Genomic DNA, 25,519 nt, shown 5'->3' on the forward strand with positions numbered 1-25,519 from the left:
AAACTCCTCAGACAATTGCTATTCAATCTAGACCATGGGGAGCTGATTTCCCCCTCCCCAACATCTGTTGGGGAAAAATCAGTCAAATTTGGGTTAGCAAAAGTTAACTACGTAACTTTTATTTGACCTCATTAATTAGGGCAAATAGAAGCAGCAGAGTTAACTTTTATTGTGGCCACCTGTTTTTAAATACTTAAATAGATTCAAACAGTTTCTGTTGTATGTTACGGTGGCACAGTGGTTAACGTCACACGTTTTCTTTTTTCACACTTTAATTTCCAACTTTGCCTCAAGGGTTCGGATTTGATCCTCATACTCACCTCCCAAAACTTTTTTTATTTTACCCCCCTCCTCTCGGAGTTTTGATTTACCCAAAACTACACACAACTCCAAACACCCGGGCAACACCGGGTAGCCCCTACTAGTATATATATATAAAAGGCAAATGCACGCATACATTTTTTGTATGTCTCAAAAAGGCTTTTTTTGCCGATGGTCCCAGGGGGGTTACTATCGCTTAGAACTGTTTATATAGCCCCTAGATAATAATATCTATGATTTGGGAACGCAGGTCGCATCTAGATTTATTTACAGCGACTTTTAAAAAATTATTGCTATTTCAGCCCGTCTTGTGTTCGTTCAGCTTTTTTTATATAAAACTAATTCAAAGCTAAGGTGATCACACCGGGGAAACATCCAGAAGCAATCAGCTTTGATCAATGTGGAGCCAAACTCCTTATATCAATCAGACAATTGCTGTTCAATCTGGACAATGGGGAGCTGGTTTCCCCCTCCCCAACATCTTGGGAAACAACCAGTCAAAGTTGGGTAAACAAATCCAAAAGCTGCCCCGCAGCAAAAGTTAACTCTGCAACTTCTATTTGACCTCATTAATGAGGTCAAATCGAAGTAGCGGGCACGTGTGAATTCTGTTTTTAATACTTAAATAAATAATTCAAACGTGTTGCAGGTGCTCTTTGTTGGGTAATGTGTCAGGTTTTTTGCACACTTTATCTAAAGGTTGTGAGTTCGAATCGTGGTGTAAGATGTCTTTTTTTATTTTTAAAGGTTTAATATTGGAACAGGGTTATTTAAACTATTTTTCACGTTCTATGTTTATTTTTATTTTTATTTTTCAGATTTTTTAAAGAAGTTTTAACGTTCGTTTTTCTGTTTTTTTTTCCCATCACATTCGTGTTTTCTTTTTTGGTTTGTTTTTCCGATTTTAAGAGATTTTAACATCGTTCATTTGCTTTACGTTAGTTTTTTTTCCGATTTTTTTAAGTTTTAACATTATTTTAAAAATATTTAAACCGGGTGATTACTTACTTTATTCTTTTGTTTTGATTTACCCCCCTCCAAGCACACACACACACCTCTAAACACTCGGGCAACGCTGGGTACCCTTCCCCCCCCCGCTAGTCTAATATATAAAAGGCAAAATGTCTCTGTGTGTCTCCCAAAACCTTTAGACAGACATGTCAGATGATAACAAAATTAGTATCATTAGAAAGATCGATCTCTCGGACGACAAATATCAAAAGTTGGCCCAAAAGATTAATTCTTTAACCGTCAACTGGGCCGATTTTTGCAAGGAAGAGTTAGTTTTTGCATCAACATTTTTGGAAAGTTATTCACACCTTGCAATCTCAACATGTTTAAAACACATTATTTAGAAGGCCCGTGATGTCACAAGTGTACTGTGGCCGAGTTGGTTAATGTGTTTGCTTTTTTCACCTTCTCTTCTTTTGTGTTACAGCTTTGAGCCTGGCTACCGCAGCGATTTTTTTTTTTTTTTTTTTTTTTTTGTGCTTGCACGGGCACTCACTATTATTTTAGTTGTTTTTATCCAAACAAACATGCAGGACAGCAGAATAGTGGGAATTTTTAATATGTAAAAGTCGTTCATATAAAAGATAGGTATGACCTCCTTTCATAAATCGGAGATGTTATAATCTAGGGAGTATATAAAAAGTTCTAAGAATTAGTGACTCCCTGAGCGCCTCCCCTAAAAAACCTTTGCCAGACATACAAAAAAAGCACATGCACACACACACACACATTTTCGCTTTTATATAATAGACTAGCAGAGGTGCCTGACGTTGCCCGGGTGTTTGGAGGTGTAAAAGAAAAAACAGATTTAGTAGGTAGGTAGGCTCGAACCTGAAGCCTTGCGGTTAATAGCCTGATAACTTACTGCAACACTATGAGGACAGAAGTGAGAATGATTGAAATTAAATGATTAAAAAGTGACTTGACAGGTGCATAAATTTAATGAGGTCAAACATCACATGATAGGGGAATGAAATCCTGCACTTAATTTTGGCTGCAAGCCAGTCCCCCCAGATGTTTGGGAAAACCAGCTATCCATAAAAAGGGGAGCGTCCAAATGAATAGCAATTGTCTGATATGACGGATTTTACCTGCATTGATCAAAGCTGGTTGCTTTTTTGGATCTCCCAGTACGAGTGCCACACAGACGCCTTAGTTTGGATTCAATTTTGCTTTCATATACTGAAAAGCCAAACATGCGGAGAATAAGAAATATCAGGAAAATAGCACGTAAAAGTCGCACAAAAAAATATAGATGCGACCTCGTTTCGTAAATTGTGGATATTATAATCTAACGAGTATATAAAATATTCTAAGAAACAGTAACCACCGTGTGCGCCCCTCCTCCAAAAGCATTTGCCGGACATACAAAAAATATGCACACACTAACACATTTTGCCTTATATATATATATATATATATATATATATATATATATATATATATATATATATAAATATATATATATATATATATATATAGATGGACTTAGCAAATGTTAACATTGTGGAAAGAGAATTAATTAGCTCTAGGCGTCTTTTAATGCACATGAATGTGTTGTAAGGACAAGTGATGATACAAGCATTCCGTTTAAAAATGCTTTTCCCAGCCGGTTGCACTTATTTGAAAATACTAATACGTTTCAGGCACTGTGAAAGTAAATACTGAAAATATTTACATAACATACATTTTATAGAGATGCATAGAATAATATATTCACTCATATATATATTTCTGGGTAGTTGTTATTTTTTAAAAAAAATTTATAGCTGTAGCGTCTACCCGGTAATTTATTTTGTCAGGACATTTGAACATTTCACCGTTTCCGGAGAGCTCCGAAAAAAAAGACAAAAAAAGGCTTGGCGCCAAATTCAAGAACTATCTCGATCTCTTTTTTGCTCGGCACCCAAGAAGTTAAGACGCGTTACTGTCACGCTCCGTCGCTTGTGCGCAACACACTTGTGCCTATTTCCCTTGATGAAACAACACACAAAGAAAGAAAAACATTCTTATCTTTCCTTCAGCTCCTTACTTGACGCATTTCCTAAAAAATTTAATTTCCAACGTGACGTCAAAAAAACATTGAACCGGTCAAGAAGGATTTCTCTTCTTTATTTTCGGACTAAAAAAAATAACACAAGTGAGATATTCCAGGCAAATAAATTCACATCTATTACAAAGAGCTAAGTCTGATGATTTGTTTGTTTTTAATTGATTTTTCCAGATGTTTACTTTCGTATAAATGTTTTGAAAAATTAATCGTAAGTGAGATGCTCGTTGTTTTTGCCCAGCGAGCACCTCGCTTCACTGGTGACCCCTCTTCTTCGTCAGACTTTGGCGGAACACGCAAGGAAGTGTGGATATCAATAAGGAAGAATTACCTGTAATCACACAAGGGAAAATTCTCAGCGACTACGCGCACACCGAATGACGTACATGTCGACCTTAGCGGCACATCGGTTTTTCTAGGCATAAAGGATCTCACGGAGATTTTCTGCGATCATCGTTCTCTTCAACGCGTTCCCCACGATGGACAGTGAGGCGCTTCCTTCAACGATGGCTACTCAGGCTATTTTGAGGATTCCTCCTTTTTGGACGCACGATCCAACATTATGGTTCGCACACGTAGAGGCCCAGTTCTACACGCAAAGGATTCTGAGCGATGTGACGAAATTCAACCACGTGGTGGCCGCATTAACGCATGAAGTAATGGCGGAGGTTCGCGACTTGATAATGGCACCCCCTGGATCGATCAGCTACGATTATTTCAAATCGGAATTGATTCGGAGGACAACCGATTCACAGCAGAAACGCCTTCGTCAACTTCTCGTAGAAGAAGAACTCGGAGATCGGAAACCATCGCAGTTACTCAGACGTATGAAGCTGTTGATGGGTGAGAACTCACTACCACCGGACATACTTAAACAACTTTTCGTTAATAGACTGCCATCGAGTATTCAAATGATACTTGCCTCTTCGAATGACTCCACAACCATAGAGGAGCTAGCGGAATTAGCCGACAAAATTATGGACGTGACCGTTTCCATAGCCCTAGTTCACACGCACAGCTCTAACGATGCCCTGCCTAACGTCGCAAACCCCTCCACGGATATACGCGAGGAACTAGAGCGACAGGCTCAAATGATTCACGACCTGAGTGAACAGTTACGTGACCTCGAGCTCAAACCAAAAATGCATAAGCACCCCACTGAGCGAGTCCGTCCCCGGCGATTTAGCAGCACTCAGAACAGCGGTGGGCTCTGCAAGTACCACGCGCGTTTCGGTGAAAGAGCTTACCAATGCCACCAGCCATGTTCATATACGAAGAAACATCTCTCGGGAAACGCCCAGGCCAGGCAGTAGGAGCGGCAGACACTCCTGGTAAGAACAACATTCGTCACACCCTGTACGTGACTGATAGAACCACTGGTATACGATTTCTCGTTGATACCGGTGCGGAAGTCAATATCATCCCTAAGAAGTTCGTGAAAGAGAAGCGTCCTCAATCAAATATATTTCTACACGCAGTGAACCACTCCTCCATTCCTACTTACGGAGAGACATCGATAACATTAAATCTTGGATTACAGCGCACACTACGTTGGGTCTTCATCGTCGCAAAGCTACCCGTTCCAATTTTAGGGGCGGATTTTCTGCACCATTTCGGCATCCTTGTAGATGTCAAATGCGGCAAACTCATTGATAACAACACTGGACGTTCCGTGCAAGGCATAATCAGTGGGTCGACCGAGATCAGCCCAGTTATACGTAAAGACACCACGGATCTGTATACAGATTTGCTGCGAGGTTTCCCGGAATTGACTCGTCCTACGTTTAACGGTGACAAAGTCAAACACGATGTCACTCATCATATCCAAACAAGGGGACCGCCTGTGAGCGCGCGCCCGCGCAGACTTAAACCCGATCGTTTAAGGGCGGCTAAACAAGAATTTCAGCACATGTTGGATTTAGGCATTATTCGACCTTCTAATAGCAACTGGTCATCGCCACTCCACATGGTGGCAAAAAAATCAGCCGGCGAATGGCGCCCTTGTGGGAATTACCGCGCACTTAACAGTTGCACTACTCCGGACAATTACCCTATTCCGCATTTGCAAGACTTTTCTAACTCGCTTCACAGAAAAACAGTGTTCTCCAAAATCGACCTTCACCAGATCGCCATCGACCAACGGGATGACGGAGAACTAAATCGCTGACGTCACTCCAAAAATCTAACTTTCAAGCAAGTCCCAGTACCTTGTTCCAACGAGACAATATGGTGCGATGTTTCGAACAGTCATGAACGCCCCTATGTACCCCTTAAGCATAGGCGAGCTGTCTTCTTTCAATTACACAACTTGTCACATCCTGGCATTTGTTCCACGCAGAAGCTGGTGACTTCTCGTTTCATCTGGACAGCCATTAACCGAGACGTTCGCGAATGGACCAAGAGTTGCGTCCCTTGCCAGAAATCGAAAGTACAGATGCATATTAAAAGTCCCCTTGCTACCTTCGCAACCCCTGAGGCACGATTTCAACACGTTCACATAGATTTAGTGGGTCCACTCCCACATTCGAAAAACTGCACATACTTATTGACTTGCATCGACAGATTCTCTAGATGGCCTGAAGCCATCCCCATCGCAGATATTTCCGCAGAAACTGTTGCCCGAGCCCTGGTTACACATTGGATATCGCGTTATGGTGTGCCTCACACCATCACAACCGATAGGGGCAGACAATTCGATTCCTATCTTTTTTCTGAGTTGTCTCGCCTACTGGGAATCAAACACATAAGGACTACCTCGTACCATCCGGCGGCAAACGGCATGATCGAGCATCTGCACCGTCAGTTGAAAGCAGCTATTAGAGCGCATTCCGACCCTAACAGGTGGACAGAGTACCTCCCCTTCATTCTATTAGGCATCAGATCCACCATAAAAGCAGATATTGGCTTTACGCCTGCCGAAATGATTTACGGAACAATGCTAACTCTTCCTGGACAGATGGTCGCACCGACCACTCCTACACGCATGCCGGACCCAACAAGTTATACCTCTCGTGTGAGGGAATACTTGGCGAAACCTTTTAACGTTGCCCCGAGAACACAGAACACACGCACTCACGTCCCCAAAGACATACAATCGTGGACTCATGTGTTTGTTCGGAACGATGGAGGCACAGCTCGACTGCAAACACCGTATTCCGGTCCCTTTAAGGTATTGAAATGCTACTCAAAGTTTTTCGTTATCGACATTGACGGAAGACGAGATTCAGTCAGTGTTGATCGCCTGAAGAAAGCTATTCTGGATAACGATGTGCTAGCACGCAAACAGACACAAAACACTGCAGTTCAGAACAGAAACTGCAATTCACTAGTAATTACTACTTCTACCAAATCGGGCAGATTAGTGCAACGTCCTCATCGATTTGCTGTGTATACCCAGTGACTTTTCCACTTTCTTTTGTTCGACATACTGTCTAGTAGGGGGGTATGTAGCGTCTACCCGGGAATTTATTTTGTCAGGACATTTGAACATTTCACCGTTTCCGGAGAGCTCCGAAAAAAAAGACAAAAAAAGGCTTGGCGCCAAATTCAAGAACTATCTCGATCTCTTTTTTGCTCGGCACCCGAGAAGTTAAGACGCGTTACTGTCACGCTCCGTCGCTTGTGCGCAACACACTTGTGCCTATTTCCCTTGATGAAACAACACACAAAAAGAAAGAAAAACATTCTTATCTTTCCTTCAGCTCCTTACTCGACGCATTTCCTAAAAAAATTAATTTCCAACGTGACGTCAAAAAACATTGAACCGGTCAAGAAGGATTTCTCTTCTTTATTTTCGGACTAAAAAAATAACACAAGTGAGATATTCCAGGCAAATAAATTCACATCTATTACAAAGAGCTAAGTCTGATGATTTGTTTGTTTTTAATTGATTTTTCCAGATGTTTACTTTCGTATGAATGTTTTGAAAAATTAATCGTAAGTGAGATGCTCGTTGTTTTTGCCCAGCGAGCACCTCGCTTCATAGCCATTACAAGCGTTGGCTGAAATTGATATATTATTGTTCATATATATAACACAAATACAAGGCAGATTATGACTGGAAAAGTAAACATCAAAGGTGTTGCGCACAAAAAAAAACATAACCACAAAAAGCACTTGAATAGAAAAGGAGCAATCGTTACTGCCAACTATACGAAAAATGTGGTAATGAACTACATCGAAATAATTAAGAAAAACATTAAAAATGATGTCTCTTTTTAAGACAACAATGTATTTACGAGTAAAATGTAAATAATTGTGTTTTCAACACCAACTAATTAAGAGTTGCGTTTTTAGTGTTTAGTCGTTTGATTTATTTTAACTTAATCCAGTAGTATTTTACAAACTAAAAAAATATGTTTTAACTTAATATCCATAAAAAGTAACAACGTGCTCATTATGTATTTAAAGAAAGTAATGAACAAAGTTAAAAGTAATTTTCTTTTTAAACCTATAGATTTGTTTATTGTCCGTGATGTATTGCTTTTTACAAATCAATTGCAGTATTTATAGTATCTAATAAAATTGTAAAAATGTTATTTTGCTAAAAGTGATATTCTGGAAGTTTTAACTCTCTCTCTCTTTCTCTCACTCTCTCTCTGTCTGTCTCTCTTTCTCATATATAACTTTCACCACTAAAAACAAATCAGCTGTGTCCTGTGTGGATTTCCGAGCAACTTAGTTGTGGCAGAGCTCATCTGTTGAAATCGACAAGAGAGGATATATATAAGCAGCATCGAAATAGCATAGAAACGCTGACTGTTGCCTGGGCGGTCAAGTTTCAATCCTAGCTTGAGGTAGTTACTAGTCTAGCCGCACTTAAAAGCTGTGATACAGCAAAACACTATGTCTGTGGAAGACTATATTAGTCCTTGCGCGAAAGAGCAGGACACAAAATGTTTTAAATAATAATAATAATAATAATAATAATAATAATAATAATAGAATAACAATAACAAAGACTTTCACTGGCAAGGACTATTATTGAGCGTAACCAGTTATACAGTCCTTTTGAAATTTTTATCTCTATTTTTCTCATTATCTACTGAATATTTTTAATGAAACCTATATGAAATATGTTCCTTACTAAATTGTAAAGATTTTATATATATATATATATATATATATACATATATATATATATATATATATATATATATATATATATATATTGTCATCTCTTGCACTAACGATTGCATAAACATAAAATACTGGTGTATCTAGGTCTATAAAAATAATTATTGTGACCACTAAGAAAATTAAAATTCTCAAAGTTGAGCACAGTCTGAGGAAATTAAAAAAAAAACAAAGTCTGTCATCTAGCCTTGTGTGCGCGATCGTAACTGCATGTTACTTAATCATTCAAAGATCGTCTGTATTAAACGTTTAGCTTCATTAATGTTAAAATTTCCCTGAATTTTGTGGCGATGAATGGTCGCTCTGGGATATGTTCTTTGCTAGGGAAGTCAAAAGTGACTTCATTGTGGAGTTTGCCTCCTTTAACCAGCGTTGATCTTTATCTGCACTGATGATTGCATAAGAATGAAACACTAGTGTCCATAGGTATATGAAAATAAAATATAAAGAATAATATACATTGCATATATTTAGGCAGCATTTTTTAATTTAAACAGACATTGTTAAAGACAATAGAAAGCTTCTGTTCTATAATACCTTTTCTATTTTTTCAATTTTTCGTATTATCTTTTCTATATATACATCAAAGGTATGCTTTATGGTCCAAGCATTTTCTTCTCAAAGTGTCTGCGTTTTTTTTTTACTTTTAACTTTTCCTGTACTCATTTACACATCTTCAGGAATTTTTGTGAGAGGCTCAGTGGGAATCATGGGTAGATTTATTTAAACAGTAGTTGGGTTGCTATGAAAACATCATCTATAGATACATCTCCCCCATTGACAACAACATTAGATTCATCATTTACTATAAAAAATTTAAAACCCAAAACATAGTTATTAAAAACAAACCACTTGAACGCACCAACATCATCAATCAGTTTAAATGCCCCTTGAGAGAATGTAACTCCTATAACAACAATCCAACTAATAGTTACATCGGACATACCACTACCACATTTTTTCTGTTGCCTTACCTGCCATAATATTGAATCTTATGCCATAATCTAACACTTACATAAATACATCACTACTCCCCTCGAATTTCAGAGAAATTTTAATGAACAACACAAAAATACTACATCACAAAACAAATGTTAAGCTAAAAATCCTTGAAGATATTTATATAAAAACGCAAAAACCTACCCTTAATCGGGTCACATTCTGAAATAGTACAAACACACTTAAATACCTTGGATAACTCCTCCCCTCACATCCAACTTGTTCCTGCCACTGACCCTAGAACTGGCTTGCTATCCCGTTCCTCATTATACTAAACCCCTACCGCCACCAGCAGACCCGCTGATCCTCACTCGTGCCTTTGCTCACAACCCAACTACTATTTAAATAAATCTATCCATACATCCCACCGAGCCTCAGACATAAATTCCTGAAGATGTGTCAATGAGTACACAAAAAGTTTAAAAACAGTTAAAAAAACACGGACACTTTAAGAAGAAAAAATGATTGGACCATACATCCATACCACACTTTTTTGTATTACTGCTAACCTTTGTCAGTGCAAATCTATATAATATATATTGTATGTGAGATGAAAACATGACTCTTGAACTTCCGGTTTGTAGCTTTCATGTGAGCTGTGATGTTGTTTGGTTCTGGAAATAATTTCATATATTTATACAAACAACTACTGTCCGTACATTCCGGCATTCTTTTTAGATCCACAGATAAAACTATTTTCAGATCTTACTTTAGCGTCATCTTTCAACAAATTACTATTATATCCAACAAAAAATAAATTATGAGAAAATTATTGCATAAATATAATCAATTTTCTCAGAATTTAGTGTAAAATATTTTTGTCCACATATATTCTTTACTAGCCTGAGTGTCTGGCGTTGTCTGGATGTTTGAGGTGTGTGTGTTGAGCAAAAAGACAATAACAAAAGATGTAGTAGGCAGGCAGGCTCAAACCTGTGCCACGAAGGCAGAAAAAAAAGTGAAAGAAAATCTGATATCTTAGCGATGTCTCCATAACGCAAGCAAAAGTCAAAAGCGTTGAAATTAACCAAAGTCAATTCAATGATGACGGTGACTTACTAAAATGTTGGTGAAAAAAATCAACCCATCCTTGTGCAAAACGGCTGAAGGAATTAATGTTTGTCGCCAATTTTTCAATATTTATCATCTGAGATATCAAGCTTAAAAATGATACCGATCTTGTCAGGATCTATCTCCACTGTCGAAAGTTTTTGCGAAACATACATACATACATACATTTAAACAGACAGGTGAGATTATATTATAGATTATGCTTTTATTAACTTAATATCTCTTATTTAATTTACAGGAACAATTGACCAAAGACAACGTCTTTTTTCTGAACACATACTAAATCGAAATAGTTTTATTTTGAAGACTTTACAAAACATGTCCAGGTATATTTTTTGTTATGATTTTATTAACTTAACATCTCTTACTTGTTTTACAGGAACAACTGACCAAAATCCAAGTTTTTAATTTTTTTTCTGAACATATACGAAAATAGATCTATTCTTCTTCTGGATTCTTTATTTACAAAAACCTGTCCACATACAGTTTTATTATGTTTTTTTTATTAACTGACTATGGGGACAATTGATAAAAATCTAAGTTTTTTAAAAACTTATTTTTGATCATATACGGAATAGAAATATTCTTCTTCTGGAGATTTATTCACAAAACATATTCATATATATATTTTATTATGTTTCTTAACTTAATGACTCTTATTTGTTTTTGTCATGAGATCGTGAAAAGTGAAATGGAAATGAGCATTGGAGGTTCAGAGGCTGTTTATCTGATGCGCAACAGATACTACACCTAAACCACGTAAGCAAATTATGAGCCAAGGTGGAAAGTCCTGTCCCGAAGAATAAAGCACTGAGGCCCCAACTAGTCATCGTCAAGCCTGACGGACTTGATGATGATGATGATTATGATGATATTTGTTTTACAGGAAGAATTGACCAAAATCAAAGTTTAAAAAAAATTTTCTGAACATTTACGACATAGAACTATTCTTCTATTGAAGACTATTTACAAAACATGTCCACTTATATTTTTATTATGCTTTTATTAATTTTATATCTCTTATTTGTTTAACAAGAATCATTGACCAAAGTCAATTAAAAAAATTTTCCTAACATATACGACAAAATAGAAATATTCTGTTTCTTAAGACTTTATTTACAAAACATGTTCACACATATTTTTAAATATGCTTTTATTAACTTAATATATCTTATTTGTTTTACAGGAACAATTGACCAAAATCAAAGTCTTCAAAAATTCTTTTTCTGAATATATACGAAAATAGATCTATTCTTTTTCTGGATTCTTTATTTACAAAACGTCATACAAATGGATACGATCAATAAACCTTATTCTTGTGGAGTGTGTGGCTCATCGTATTCAAGGAGAACAAATTTAAAAAAACACATGCGAGAGCACACTGGCGAAAAACCTTACATCTGTGAAATGTGTGGCTCAGCTTTCACAGGAAGGGTGCAACTGAAAAGACACTTGCAAAAACACACTGGCGAAAAACCCTTTTCTTGTGACGTGTGTTGCTCTGCATTTACACAAAAATCTGACTTAATAATTCATGTACGAACACACACTGGCGAGAAACCATATGCATGTGAACTTTGTGACTCAGCCTTTTCACAAAGATCAAGTTTTCACAGGCACATGAGAACTCACACTGGTGAGAAACCTTACGTCTGTGAGACATGCGGCCAGTCGTTTTCACAAAAATACCAATTGAAATTCCACATGCCAATACACAGCGGGGAAAAGCCATATGCCTGTAGAACATGTCTGTCGGCATTTTGGAGGAAAGACGAGCTGAACATTCACCTTCTGAAGCACACTGGTGTGAAACCTTATTCTTGTGACGTGTGCACCACGGCTTTCTTAAGAAAAGGCGACTTGAATATCCACATGCGGACACACACTGGCGAGAAACCTTATGGATGTGAAGTGTGTGGTTCGGCTTTTATACGAAAAGGCGATTTAAATATTCATATGCGAAAACACACTGGTGAGAAACCTTATACTTGTGAAGTGTGTGGCTCTAAATTCTCACAAAATTCTAATCTGCACAGTCATATGAGGACGCACACTATCTAAGGAGAGAACTTGAATGCCTAATGGAGAGAACTTGAATACTTACTGGAGAGTATTTGATGCCTATTGTAAAGAACTTTAATGACTACTTAAGGGAACTTGAATGCCTGCCAGAGGGAAGTCTAATACCTATGGGAGAAAACTTGAATGCCTACAGGCGAAAACTTGAATGCCTACTGGAGCAAATTTGAATTTAAAAGAAGTTGAAGACTTACTGGGGAGAACTTGAACTTGAATGCCTACTGCAGAGAACTTGAATACCTACAAGACACTATCCTCGAGTCTCTAAGCTCTCTCTCTCTCGAGTTTCAATTTGGCATGAGCATACTTTTCCCTACAAATAAACCTTGACTTAATATTCAAAATAACATAGTATTTACGTCCCAAATAAGATCTTCTCGGTATGACGAACTCACACTGGCTTTTATGTGGAATTGTGAAATTTCTCTAAGTAGTGTTACCTGAAGAAATTATTGAAGTAGACTAGATGAATTGTTATCCTGGAATCCAAGACCAAAGAGACAACAAGAAAGGTATACAATAACATTTAAATGGTCGATTGGAGAGAAATAATAATGTTTTCCACTTTTTACTAATTGAGTGCTTGAGAGATAAAGAACTTTAATGGAATATTTATATATCCATGCATCTCATATAGAGATCAGTTGTTAGTCCAAAGAAAAGAGGCTCCTTGATTTCTGAGAACTTTGACAAAAGTAAAATGAAATACAATCTAATGTTAAGTTTTTCTAATATATAAACAAATGTATTACCGTATCGAATAATCCTTCTGTGTAAATATATGAATGTAATTTCAATGAAATCTGTTCAACATAGATAAAATGATAACACAATTTATGTTATATTTTCCGGATATATTGCATTGTGAATAATATTTATTTATGAGTAATGTCGTGTTATGTTTTAAAATTATTCTCTACCGATTTTTATACTGTAGTTAATATAATATAGCGATAAATCTTCCTTATCTAAAAGTATGCAAATTTGAACCCTTTTATGTGAAAATATCTGAATAAAACAAATGTATTGATACAAACGTTCAGGATATTTTTTATTCTTTAATTAATAAAATATACTAAAATATAATGGTGGATGCCACCTTAGTTGGCAAGTAATTTTTCATGTTACATGTCGGCCATGGGGATTTATTGTATTGTGATGTTTGCTTCTGTTGCTCCGAAATTGAGAATATCTTTATGCAATATTCTTGTAAGATCGTATGTCGATCTCTCCAAGTTTGCTAACCCCAAGTTTTGTACTTTTTCTTTCTCTTCACATGCATTTTCTTCTGGCTGTAATGTCTTTACAATTGTCAATCTCTTAGGCAGCATGCATTGATTTATAATTAAACATGAAAAAAAAGACAAAATTGCATAATAAAATACAATCTCACAAGTATACATTGTATGTGACTGGCATTGAATTGGAAGACATGTTTAATTTCAAAAGAGTTTCCGATGGGTAGCTATCCTGTACAAATCCTGGAGATAAAGAATTTGCAGTGGGTAACTGCTCTGGACTGATTCTGGACTTTATAATTTTGCTGATAAAGATCAAAAGATCCTTCTCGTGTTGGCACGAAAAAAATATGTGCTGGAATGCTAAAAGATTAAATTTTTATGGAGCAACTCTGGTTTCTGATTGGTTGATAGCAGCAAGTTACTTAATTTGATTCGTCAATTCCTATCGGCAGCATTTATAAATAGAATTCCCCAATTTTTAGAGATCATACCCCTTTTATATATCAAAAATATTGCAACAGTAATGGATATATACATGTATTTTAATAGCTCATGCTGGTAGCTTCAGAATTTAGTTTCCATCTTTCAAATACGCGATTTCATTTTATCCTAGATTCCATTGTATGGTTCTTCCAAACTGGCCTGTGTGTCGATTTCGTCTCTAGTCCTTTACATCGTTTCATTTGAATCTACCAGTGGCGTAGCTAGAGTAAACGTCATCCGAAGCGGTCCACTGAAATATCACCCTACTAACCCCCACTTCACCTTATGCTGAATGGTTATATCGTTAAATTTTCATACATGCTCTATTTACTTCTTAAACTTTATAATTATAATCAAAGACAAAATCATATACGAAAAAACAATCAGTTAAAATCCCAAGGTTTTTTAAAATACAACTATTCATAATATCACAATAATAATAAACTTATTTACTAGTATGAAAACCGCGTATGAAAACCTTTCTAGGAAGAAAAATATAAGTGCATACCATGACGAGTCGCTTAGTAAATGGATAAATAAATAAAATAACTGTAGTTATGAAGAAGAAAAGGGGGCGTTAGAAACGCAGTCGAATAGAAACAACGAAAAAGTAAAAAAAAAAGAGGAAAAACAAGTTAGTGACTAAAATTGGAAAAGATGGTTTGAAAACAAAAAAAAAACACGTAGCAGCCGTTCTGCCTTTTACTTCATGAAACGAAGCGAATAAAATTTTAAAAATACAAGAGGATCAAGAGATGATGATAAATGAATGAGTAAAAAAAATAAAAGTATGAAAAAAAAGACATTTAAAAAGAATAGAAAATAAGAAACTGAGTTAACGATCCTTTTGTTTTCTATTTAAATCTACACTAGAAAGAAAAAATGGTGCTTATGCAGTTTTGTTATCGCAATTTTTCTAAACCTTCACGAGTGTTTAAGGGCAGATATCGAGAAAAACTGGACTATGCCAAGCTGCTTAGCCAATCGAATTGAAGTTAGCAGACGCTAAAAATTTTTTCGAATCTGTGTACAGTAATACAAACCCAAAAAATTAATCAAAAGGTTTTATAAAAAGACATCTACTAAAAAAAAATTTTTTTTTTTCATATATTGTTTAAATTCTTTTACTTCGTTTTCATTTTCTTGTTTAAATAAGCGTTTAACATTACCAGTTAATTTAATTATTTTCTCCTTAAGATATATTAGCAACTATTTCGCGTTATTTGGGTTTTTCATTTTGGTTTGTAGTTGTATTTATACAAAGCAAAACAAAAAAATAAATAGAATAAAGTGTTACAAAGCGGTGACAAAACAAATCTCAATAAATATTTTTATTAAATATCGTAACATTACATAAAACGCTACAATCCATCCATCTTTAAAAGCAAATGTTCACTTTGAGAAAATTTAAATGCAAAACACGGAAATTCACAAAAGAATGTAACTTTGTCGGAACTTATCTTGCTTCCAGATAAATTTGACGCTAAAGTAACTAAGCTGAAAAAAAAAAACGCATGAAACAAAAGAGGGGGAGGGGTAAAGAATAAAATATAAATGTCTTGATTTGAAACGAAGAAGAAACATTATTTACAATAAGTTGCAAATTTTTCCCTTTGCGGGCATTTCACTTATGAAACGCCAAGGTAACATATTATGACGAAAGTAACATGTAATGAAAAAAAATAACAACACTGGTTCTTATAAGATGTCGTGTGTATCCATTAACGAATACAGTAATAAAATACAAAATGGTATCGCCTAATCACACTCGCATATGAAATTAATTTTAGGAGCGTACTGACAATTGAAAGCCAGTCAGGCACGTGCCTTTTTCTTTTTCTTGTTTAAAGTTATTTTAGAATTTTCTTTCCCTCCATGTTCGCATGCAAACCGTAGGGACACACATAAATTTCAGGAGCAAGACCTCGTCGCTTGTCCAGATAGGACATTCCAAAATTCCTTGTCACGTAAAAGGTATTTTCTTTAAAATAATTTCACTCCTTGTAAAATACGCGCAAAACGATAGCCACATAGTTAATTTTCAGAAGTCTGTCTCGTCACAGCTGGGTATTAATTTCTTGCAGGGTTTTCTTCTTTAAAGGAGGCTCATCAAAATTCCATTTTCAGCGCCGGGCAATGAACAACACGTTAACTGTCCACGTCAGCAAAATTTCAAAAAGAGGACGAAATACGCGCTGGGCTCATGACGTCATTACAAAGCTAGCATTTCTCTTTTCTCCAAATTAAAGGGAGTTTCGTACAAACCCCAAATATACGAAACTAAAAATCATAAAGGATACAAAACACAAAAAATCATATATAAGAACCAGATAAAAAATAATAAACGTAAACAGGGAGGAATGCACCATTATTGGTACAAAAAAAATTCCAACATTCTCCCCCAACAGGAAATGGCAGTCAACCTACAGTTGGATGACACCTGTAAAATTTACAATACAAAAAATTTTTTCTTTATATATACACATACCACAATGTATGGTCAGAACTCCAGGAAACACATATTAGAACAAAAAAGCAGAAAAATTCAAATAGTCTTTTTTTATACAAATTCACATGAAAACCATCATGTTTTAGGTTAGAACAGAGGAGTTCATAACCAAATTCATAAATTTAAAACTAATGCTACGATGCTAAGTCACAACAGAAGTTTGAACTGAGAACATTATACCAGGTAATTAACTATTTGTATATAAGAGTATAAAGGCTTGAGAAGTTCACTTACCATCCAACCTCCTCATCCTTCTATTATCTCTGGCGAACACCAAAATATCTCAGCTCCTCAAGAGCCCAGTGAGATCAACATTGGTGCTACAAGAGGGACGAGTCCAATCAACCCTATACCTTGATAGGTTCTTCAGCTTGGTGGAATAAAGTAAAACTGAATCCCCCATCTGCACAAATTATTCAAGGCAATTACAGCTTTAAACGTTTGCATAGCCATATACATGTAGCCAAACAAACAAAGTTGAATATAGGTGTCAGAAACACCTAGGTAGCTGGAGATGTAATATTTATGGATGACTCCTATCAAGGAGAAATCCAATCTTGTGTCAGCACTGAAACAAACATCTCAGCATTATAAAAAATCACTTCTAACTAAGAATAAGATGGTTCTGAGCGCCTCAGAAACACCCCTGGAGAAATCGAGCTTGAATTCGATAGCTCCTGCAATACTGCAGTAGGCTACGTCAAGGCAGATCTTCACAAAATATTCAAAAACAATGACACCTGCATGTAACTCCCAAGCAGGAACCGTTCTACTTAAAGGAGCCACTTCATAGGATGAAGGTTCTGCAAGTGTTCTCGGCACAACATATCCTACACTCTCGTAGGAACTCGGAGAAGCTGAACTACACACTATTGCATGAACAGCAACAGGTGTTACGCCGTTTGGAGTAACGCCCCTTGGGGTGAGCAGTGTAAGAAGAGTACTAATAAAGATGGTTGCCGAGTAAACACAACGATTGGTTTTATGTTATATTTTATCCGTGGGCATCCTCACACATGAAACATGGTGATAGCGGTGGGATGTACAATAAAGAGAAGAAAAAACAGAACGGTGGAAAGGTAGCAGAAAAAGAAAATAAAAACAGATAAGTAACGTTTAATTTTTCAGTGTGAAAATTACGACGCCACGAGGTGGTGAAGAAAAAAAATGTTGGAAGGAGACATGAGTGCAATAAACAGACCGGTAGCTGGCATAAGACCACCACCACCCCTTTGTATGGAGCAGAATTTGACAGAGAATTGGAAGCTATTGAAGATGAAATGTCATAATTATGCTATTATTACGTATCTGACAACCCAGTCGATACAATATCAAACTGCGCACTTTTGCTTCACACGTTAGGGGATGAGGCTGTGAAAGTGTACTACGGGTTTTACTTTTCAACGCCTGAAGATGAAAGAACGCCTACGGAAATTATTCAGGCATTTGATAAATATGCTATAGGGGGAAAAATGAAACTTACGAGCGTTATGTTTTTCACACGAGAAAGCAAGGAGAAATGGAGACCGTGGAATCTGTTATTACGGCACTTCAGACGTTAGTAAAAACGTGCAGTTTTTGTGACAATTGCGTTTCCTCAGTACTCAGAGATCAAGTAGTGCTGGGAATACGTAACTCTCAGACACAAGCTGAGTTACTTAAAATAAGACAGCTGGATTTACAAAAATGTATAGACATTTGTAAGCTGTCTGAAAATGCTACGTTACAAGCCAGTATCCTAAGGCCTGAAAGAGTGAACCGAGTGGAGTTCAGACACAAGAAAAAGCCAAGGGAAATAACTGTGAAAGAATGCAGAGCGTGTACACTGCAACATGGACTGAACAAGGAAGTATGTCCTGCATTTGGAAAGACATGCTACAACTGTAATGGGAAAAATCATTTTTCTGCGAAATGCAGACTGCCAATGAAAAAGAAGGTGCAGACTGTCAAAACACAACAATACGAGGATCAAGATGACAGTAGTAGTTCTTCAGACAGTGTAACAATAAAAAAAGAAAAAGTTAACGCTGTGAATCATGAGGTGATAAAAGCGGACATGATGGTGAAAGGAAAGCCAATTATTTTTCAGCTTGACAGTGGAGCATCAGTAAACATACTGAATGAGAAGCATGTAATGGGGAAAACACTGGAGCCTTCAAATAAGACACTGGTCATGTGGAATGGAACAGAAGTGAAGCCATTGGGAGAGTGTCGAGTCAAAATGATAAACCCCAAAACTGGACAAAAATATGCAGTTAAGTTTGTCACTGTAAAAGAGCATTTCCATCCTTTACTGGGAGCAAATGCAATTCAGAAGATGGCACTCATCACAATCAATCAGGACCAGTTCAAAATGATAGCCAAAATTTCCCAAGTGGATGAATCCAGCAGCCAGAACTCTGACAGCATTATAAACGAGTTCAGAGATGTATTTAATGAGGAATTGGGTCAGTTACCTGGAGCGGTACATTTGGAGGTGGATACAGCAGTAACACCAAATGTAGCTGCAGCATGAAGAGTGCCAGTCGCACTGAAAGACAAATTAAAAGTTGAATTGGAGAAACTGGTTAAAAAGAAAGTTATTGAGCCAGTAAGTGAGCCAACTCCATGGGTAAGTGCATTGGCATTGGTGATGAAAAAAAATGGAAATCTAAGGATTTGCACGGACCCAAGACCACCAAATAAAGCTTTGAAAAGGGAACATTTCCAACTACCTACATTGGATGATTTGCTGTCAGAACTGGCTGACAGCAAAGTATTTTCCACCCTGGATTTACGAGATGGATTTTGGCATTTGAAATTGGATGAAGTCAGCAGTCGTTTGACTACATTTACCACGCCATTTGGTCGGTTTCAGTGGAAGGTTTTACCATTTGGGATTACTCCAGCTCCAGGGATATTTCAAAAGGCCCTCTTTAACAATGTATGGGATTTAGAGGGTGTGATCAACAAAGCAGATTATCTTCTGGTGATTGGGAAAGGTAAAACAATGGAGGAAGCAACAGCTGATCATGACAAAAAACTGAGAAAACTGTTGCAGAGACGCCGTGATCGTGGGATTCGATTGAATGCTGGGAAATTGAACCTACGACAAACATCTATATCTTTCCTAGGTCACACGATAACCAGTGATGGGTTACTTCCTGATCCTGGGAAGGTAAAAGCTATAAAAGAGATGCCATGCCCAACAGATGTTAAAGGCATGCAAAGATTGGCTGGATTTGTGAACTACTTGGCAAAGTTTCTGCCACATATTTCCGACGTGATGGCTCCAATTCGGAATTTAGTGAAGGCAGATGTGCCATGGACGTGGTCCCAAATTCATGAAAGAGCTTTTGAAAAAATTAAAAGGTTAGTGAGTGAGGCACCAGTATTGAGATACTATGAACCCGACAAACCTTTGGTCATTCAATGTGATGCAAGTGAGAAGGGTATGGAGGCTGCACTACTGCAGGAAATCAACCTCTAGCCTATATCAGCTGTGCGCTGACTGACACAGAAACCCGATATGCGCAAATTGAAAAAGAACTGCTAGCAGTAGTCTATGCTACCGAATGGTTTCATCAATATACGTTTGGTTGACAGATAACAGTACTGACCGATCATAGGCCATTAGAAGCTATCATGAAAAAAGAGTTGGGAAAATGCTCCAAACGACTGCAAAACATGCTGATGCGATTACAGTCTTACGATGCTACCATTCTGTACCATCTAGGTAGAAAGCTGTTCCTTGCAGACACGCTATCAAGAGCATATATCCACGGAGTGAACAGCGAAGATATGGACAATGAAGATGATGTCAAGGAAGCTGAATACATTCCTGTAACAGAGAGGAGGCTGCTTGAACTGCGCTCAGCCACAAAAGAAGACCGAAGCATGCAGCAGTTGCAGCAAGTAATTGTGGAGGGATGGCCAGACGAAAAAATACATCTTGACCCAGAGGTGAGACCGTTTTTTTAGTATACAAAATGAAATGACTGTACAAGATGGGTTAATTTTCAGGGGTAATTGTGTAGTGGTTCCAATTACCCAGCGGGCTATACTGAAGGAAGAAGCTGCATTCTACACACCTAGGAATAGAAGGATGTTGCAGAAGGGCAAGAGAATGTTTGTATTGGCCAAACATGAACAGTGAGATCAAAGACTATGTTTCAAAATGCCTCACATGCAAAAAATACGAAGTAGCAATCCAGCCGAACAATTAATGGCCAATGAAGTTCTTGACAAACCCTGGGCGAAAGTGAGAGTGGACCTGTTTAAGTTTACAGATAGAGACAATCTTTGTACTGTGGATTACAGGAGCAACTTCTGGGAAATTGATCATCTTCAAAATACAGAAGCTAAGACAGTAGTAACCAAACTGAAACATCATTTTGCACGACATGGAATACCAGATCAGGTGGTAACTGATAATGGGCCTCAGTTTAGCAGCCAGGAATTTTCCACCTTTGCTAAAATGTGGTGTTTTATACATACACCATACAATAGCAAGGCGAATGGGAAAGTGGAATATGCAGTAAAAATGGCAAAGAACCTTTTCCGGAAAGCAATGGAGGATAAGGCTGATCCATACCTAGCAATGTTAGATCATAGGAATACACCATCTAAGTGTCTCTTATCACCAGGTCAGAAGCTGATGTCAAGGAGAACAAAAACGCTTCTCCCAACTAAAGAGAAGTTACTCACAGCAGAATTGGCCAAAAACCTCAAAACGTGTGTTAAAAAAAGACAGCAGGAGACAAGAACAGTTTTTTAATCACAAAGTGAAACCACTTCAACCGTTACACCCTGGAGATGTAGTACAGATGAAACCCCACATAAAGGGTCAGAGAGAGTGGAAGAAGGCAATAGTATGGGAGAGACTGGATGAGCGGTCATACAATGTAAAAGTGAATGGGGATGGAATAGGGTCGAGTTGGAAAAAACTGCAGAAGCACCTCCACTTACATCGTGGATTCACCAGCCATGCGGAGTGCAGAGCGAAATAGTCAGGAATGACGGTAACAGCATAGAAGAGAGAGATGACACAGGCCAACCTGGGTATGAAGGTGAATTAGGAGAGGGAGTTAACCCGACACCACCCCCAATGAAATCAAGCCCCAAACAAACAAAAGCAAGCCTATGGACAACACGGTCGGGAAGAGTAGTGAGAGATCCTGTGAGATTCAGGGACTATACGAATTAAAGTAGTGAGGGCAGAATAATCCCTGTTAGGCAGGAGGGTAGTCTGCCCAATGAATGCGTAGGTCACTTTTTTATATATATTTTATTTTAATTCTGTTCAGACGTTTTTTTGTTGTTTGTGTTCTCCTTTCTTTGAGAAAAGGGAAGATGTTGCATGAACAGCAACAGGTGTTACACCGTTTGAAGTAACGCCCCTTGGAGGTGACCGGTGTAAGAAGGGTACTAAATAAAGATGGTTGCCGAGTAAACACAACGACTGGTTTTATATTATATTTTATCCGTGGGCATCCTCACACATGAAACATATTTTTTTTATGTTCCTTTTTTTAAATAAATCTTTTTAAAAATTATTTTTCGAGATTATGTAAAAATTATGTTACGCCGAAAGTTTCACATTCAAAAAAAAAAAAAAAAATATGACGACAGTACAATCTAAAAATAAGCTTAAACCAGGATTAGGGACAAACAAATTCAACTTGCCTCCTCCCTTGAGGCTCTCATTCACAAATATCCGTGGGCTTAGAACTAATTTAGCTGATGTTGAAGCATTTCTCTTAACAAATACCCCGGATATCTTAGCACTAAGTGAGACTAACCTACACTCCTCCATTCCCTCTAACCACTTTAACATGCCTGGATATCTCCCACTCTGCCGTAAAGACTCTGACAGACATATGCACGGACTTGGAGTTTACATTCGTAATACCCTTCCCTTGACTAGAGAAACAAACCTAGAAACAGATGATCAAGCCTTTATGTGCTGTAGACTAAACATGCAACACAATATTAGCTACTATTATTTTCTCTACCGCTCTCCCTCGACTTAGGACTGCACCATAATAAACAAAGTATCTGACAGCATAGAGACGGCACTGTCCCTCGACACTAGCGCACAAATACATGTATTTGGTGACTTTAATGTCCACCACAAAAACTGGCTTGGATGCGGGAAATTTATTCACTGAGTCCCGTGAAGGTTATCCCACGTGGTTCATGTTAATAAGCCTAGAAAAATCAGGACATGAAAAAATAAAGACAAGGAAATACTTTTAAGAATAAAAAAAATATTGACATTTTATTGAGGGAAAAAGAAAGCATAAGGGCTGGTGAAAGAAGGCAGCAAAGCTGCAGAGTTCAATTATTGAGAAAATACAATTTATATGTTCACCAATTCGACTGCCAAAAAATGTCCTTATGGCAAGCACTAAAGGCTTAATTAACACTAGAGAGAGAGAGTACAGAAATAAGAGAAAATTAGAATAAGAGAACTTACTGCGTAAAACAATGATTTCGTTTTTTTTTTAACCTTTCTTTTTTTATCTTTATATATATGTGTGTGAGTGAGTCCTTTTTTTTACATATATATTTTCTTCACGCCACTCCAAATCGATCTGTCCTCACTTCAGTGACAGAATCCTTTAAAGTTCTTTTGAAAATAATCCTTGAATTTGAAAACTCAACGTTGTTAGGTAAAACCTCCGTTCGTCCTTCTTGTCAGATGAAATTCTCACTGGTTACAACATGGAAAGACATTTCGGGTTCCACACGCCGACATTTAATCGCATCTCGTGCGTCAAGTTTATAAATCAATTATTCTTAGAATTGATTCTTTCTTTTCTTTTCGAGTCAACCAACTTGATTTGACTCTTACTGAAACTCATTATTCATTCCTATGAACAATGAAATAACTTTTACTATTTTTAAGACTTGAATGTCTGAGTAGGACCAGAGTTCGTAACTTGCGTGTTACCCTCGTGGAATCTCTGTCCAAAACTGACTTTCGCTTGTTGAATTTTCGCGGGAAAAGTATCTCAATTGTGGCGTGATTCTTTCAGCAGCAGCAGCTCGTTAAAAAGACGTAAAGTTAAAGAAGGAAAGAAGGGAGGAAAGATAAAAGACAACGACGAAAAGAAGGAAGAAATTAAATTTCTGACATGGATTCTCTACTTACACAGATGCAGTGGGCAGCACAACTCATAGCTTCACCATATCTCACTCCCTATCACAAATTGTAACGTTTCCAACCCGTTTCTCTGACCAGGAAGAACAACACGCATCACTTCTAGATCTGTTTTTGACCACAGTTCCCGATGACTGCATAACGAAGGCCCACAGCCCACTCGGGAATGCTGATCATGCAGTGATAATGGTTGAAATCGCCCTAAACTCTAGAGCCAAAACTGAAGAGCCACTGCTCAAAACAACGAGATATTATAAAAAGGCTGACTGGGAAGCCATCAGGGAACTAATTAGAGATGCCCCATGGAGAAATATTTTCTCTCTCCCTGCTGAACAATGTGCAAACGAGACCACTGACTGGTTCAAAACTGCAATCGAAGCGCATGTTCCCATGCGGAAATTTTATAGTAAGCCCCACTCTCCCCAATGGTTTACGTCGACTTGTGCAACTGCCATTGCTCAAAAGCAGCATGCATACCGTAGGTTCAACCGACATAAGTCCAGTTCAAACAGACTGAAGTATATAGAAGCTAGAAATAACGTTAAGAAAGAAATAGCGACAGCTAAGAGAGAATTTACGAAAACCACTAAAAAGCGCATTGAAGCACAAAACTAGGAACTCGAGACTTCTGGAAAATCTACAACAGTGTAGTAAATAATGGGCAATCAACAATTCCCCCACTAATCAACAATCACGAGATTGTCTCCTCAGCAACCGACAAGGCTAACATGCTTGCCAGTCGGTTTGCCTCCAACTCCACACTGGACACTTTCAACCACCTCCTACCTGACTTTCCTATGCGGACAGACGCCACGCTAGACGATCTGAAAACACCCCCTGCTCAGGTGGATGCTATCATAAAAACCCTTGACACTTCAAAAGCACGTGGACCCGATCTTATCCCAGCTGTGCTATTAAAAAAGTGCTCAGCCGAAGTAGCTCCAGTTCTCTCCAAACTCTACAACGAATGCCTTAATGAAGCTTGCTTTGCGGGCTGTTGGAAAACTGCTTCTGTTGTACCAGTATTCCAGAATTCTGGCGAAAGGACATACCCATCAAATTATCGCCCCATTAGCTTCCTCACACTTTTTGCCAAAATATTTGAGACCATAATTAACCATGCTCTAGTCCATCATCTTACAGATGCTAAACTACTGACTGACAAACAATATGGATTTAGACAAGCCCGTTCCACAGCAGACATCCTAACTGTGATCTCTGAACGTATATACCATTCACTGGACAAAGCGGGGGAGGGCAGAGCGGTAGCTCTAGATATATCTAAGGCTTTTGACAGGGTATGGCATGAGGGTCTCCTCAGGAAAATCAGATCATACGGTATCACTGGTAGAATACTTAACATAATTAAATCCTTCTTAGATAAGAGAAAAATCCAGGTTGTCCTCGACGGTCGTACATCTAAACAATATGATATAAATGTGGGGGTGCCCCAGGGTTCTATCCTTGGACCTCTA

At 37.6% G+C, this 25,519-nt stretch overlaps 3 protein-coding genes across 3 annotated transcripts in view; all 3 read left to right on the forward strand.

Moving 5' to 3' along the window:
- LOC145280347 (uncharacterized) overlaps positions 1-25,519 on the forward strand; it is a 165,442-nt gene that overhangs the window by 61,065 nt on the left and 78,858 nt on the right. Inside the window, exon 3 of the mRNA XM_080132118.1 lies at positions 11,775-12,646. Within this exon, the coding sequence (XP_079988244.1) occupies positions 11,879-12,646 (768 nt within the window). The 5' untranslated portion in view covers positions 11,775-11,878. The remainder of the gene's footprint in view (positions 1-11,774; positions 12,647-25,519) is intronic.
- Positions 3,862-4,695, forward strand: LOC145280345 (uncharacterized). The gene has a single exon (XM_080132116.1). The coding sequence runs from the start codon at positions 3,862-3,864 to the stop codon at positions 4,693-4,695; it is 834 nt and encodes a 277-aa protein (XP_079988242.1).
- On the forward strand, positions 6,162-6,782 carry LOC145280346 (uncharacterized). The gene has a single exon (XM_080132117.1). It carries the CDS (start codon positions 6,162-6,164, stop codon positions 6,780-6,782), a length of 621 nt encoding a protein of 206 aa, XP_079988243.1.

Source organism: Euprymna scolopes, chromosome 7, assembly GCF_053919585.1.
Source record: "Euprymna scolopes isolate OS-2025 chromosome 7, ASM5391958v1, whole genome shotgun sequence".
Classification (NCBI taxonomy): Eukaryota; Metazoa; Mollusca; class Cephalopoda; order Sepiida; family Sepiolidae; genus Euprymna; species Euprymna scolopes.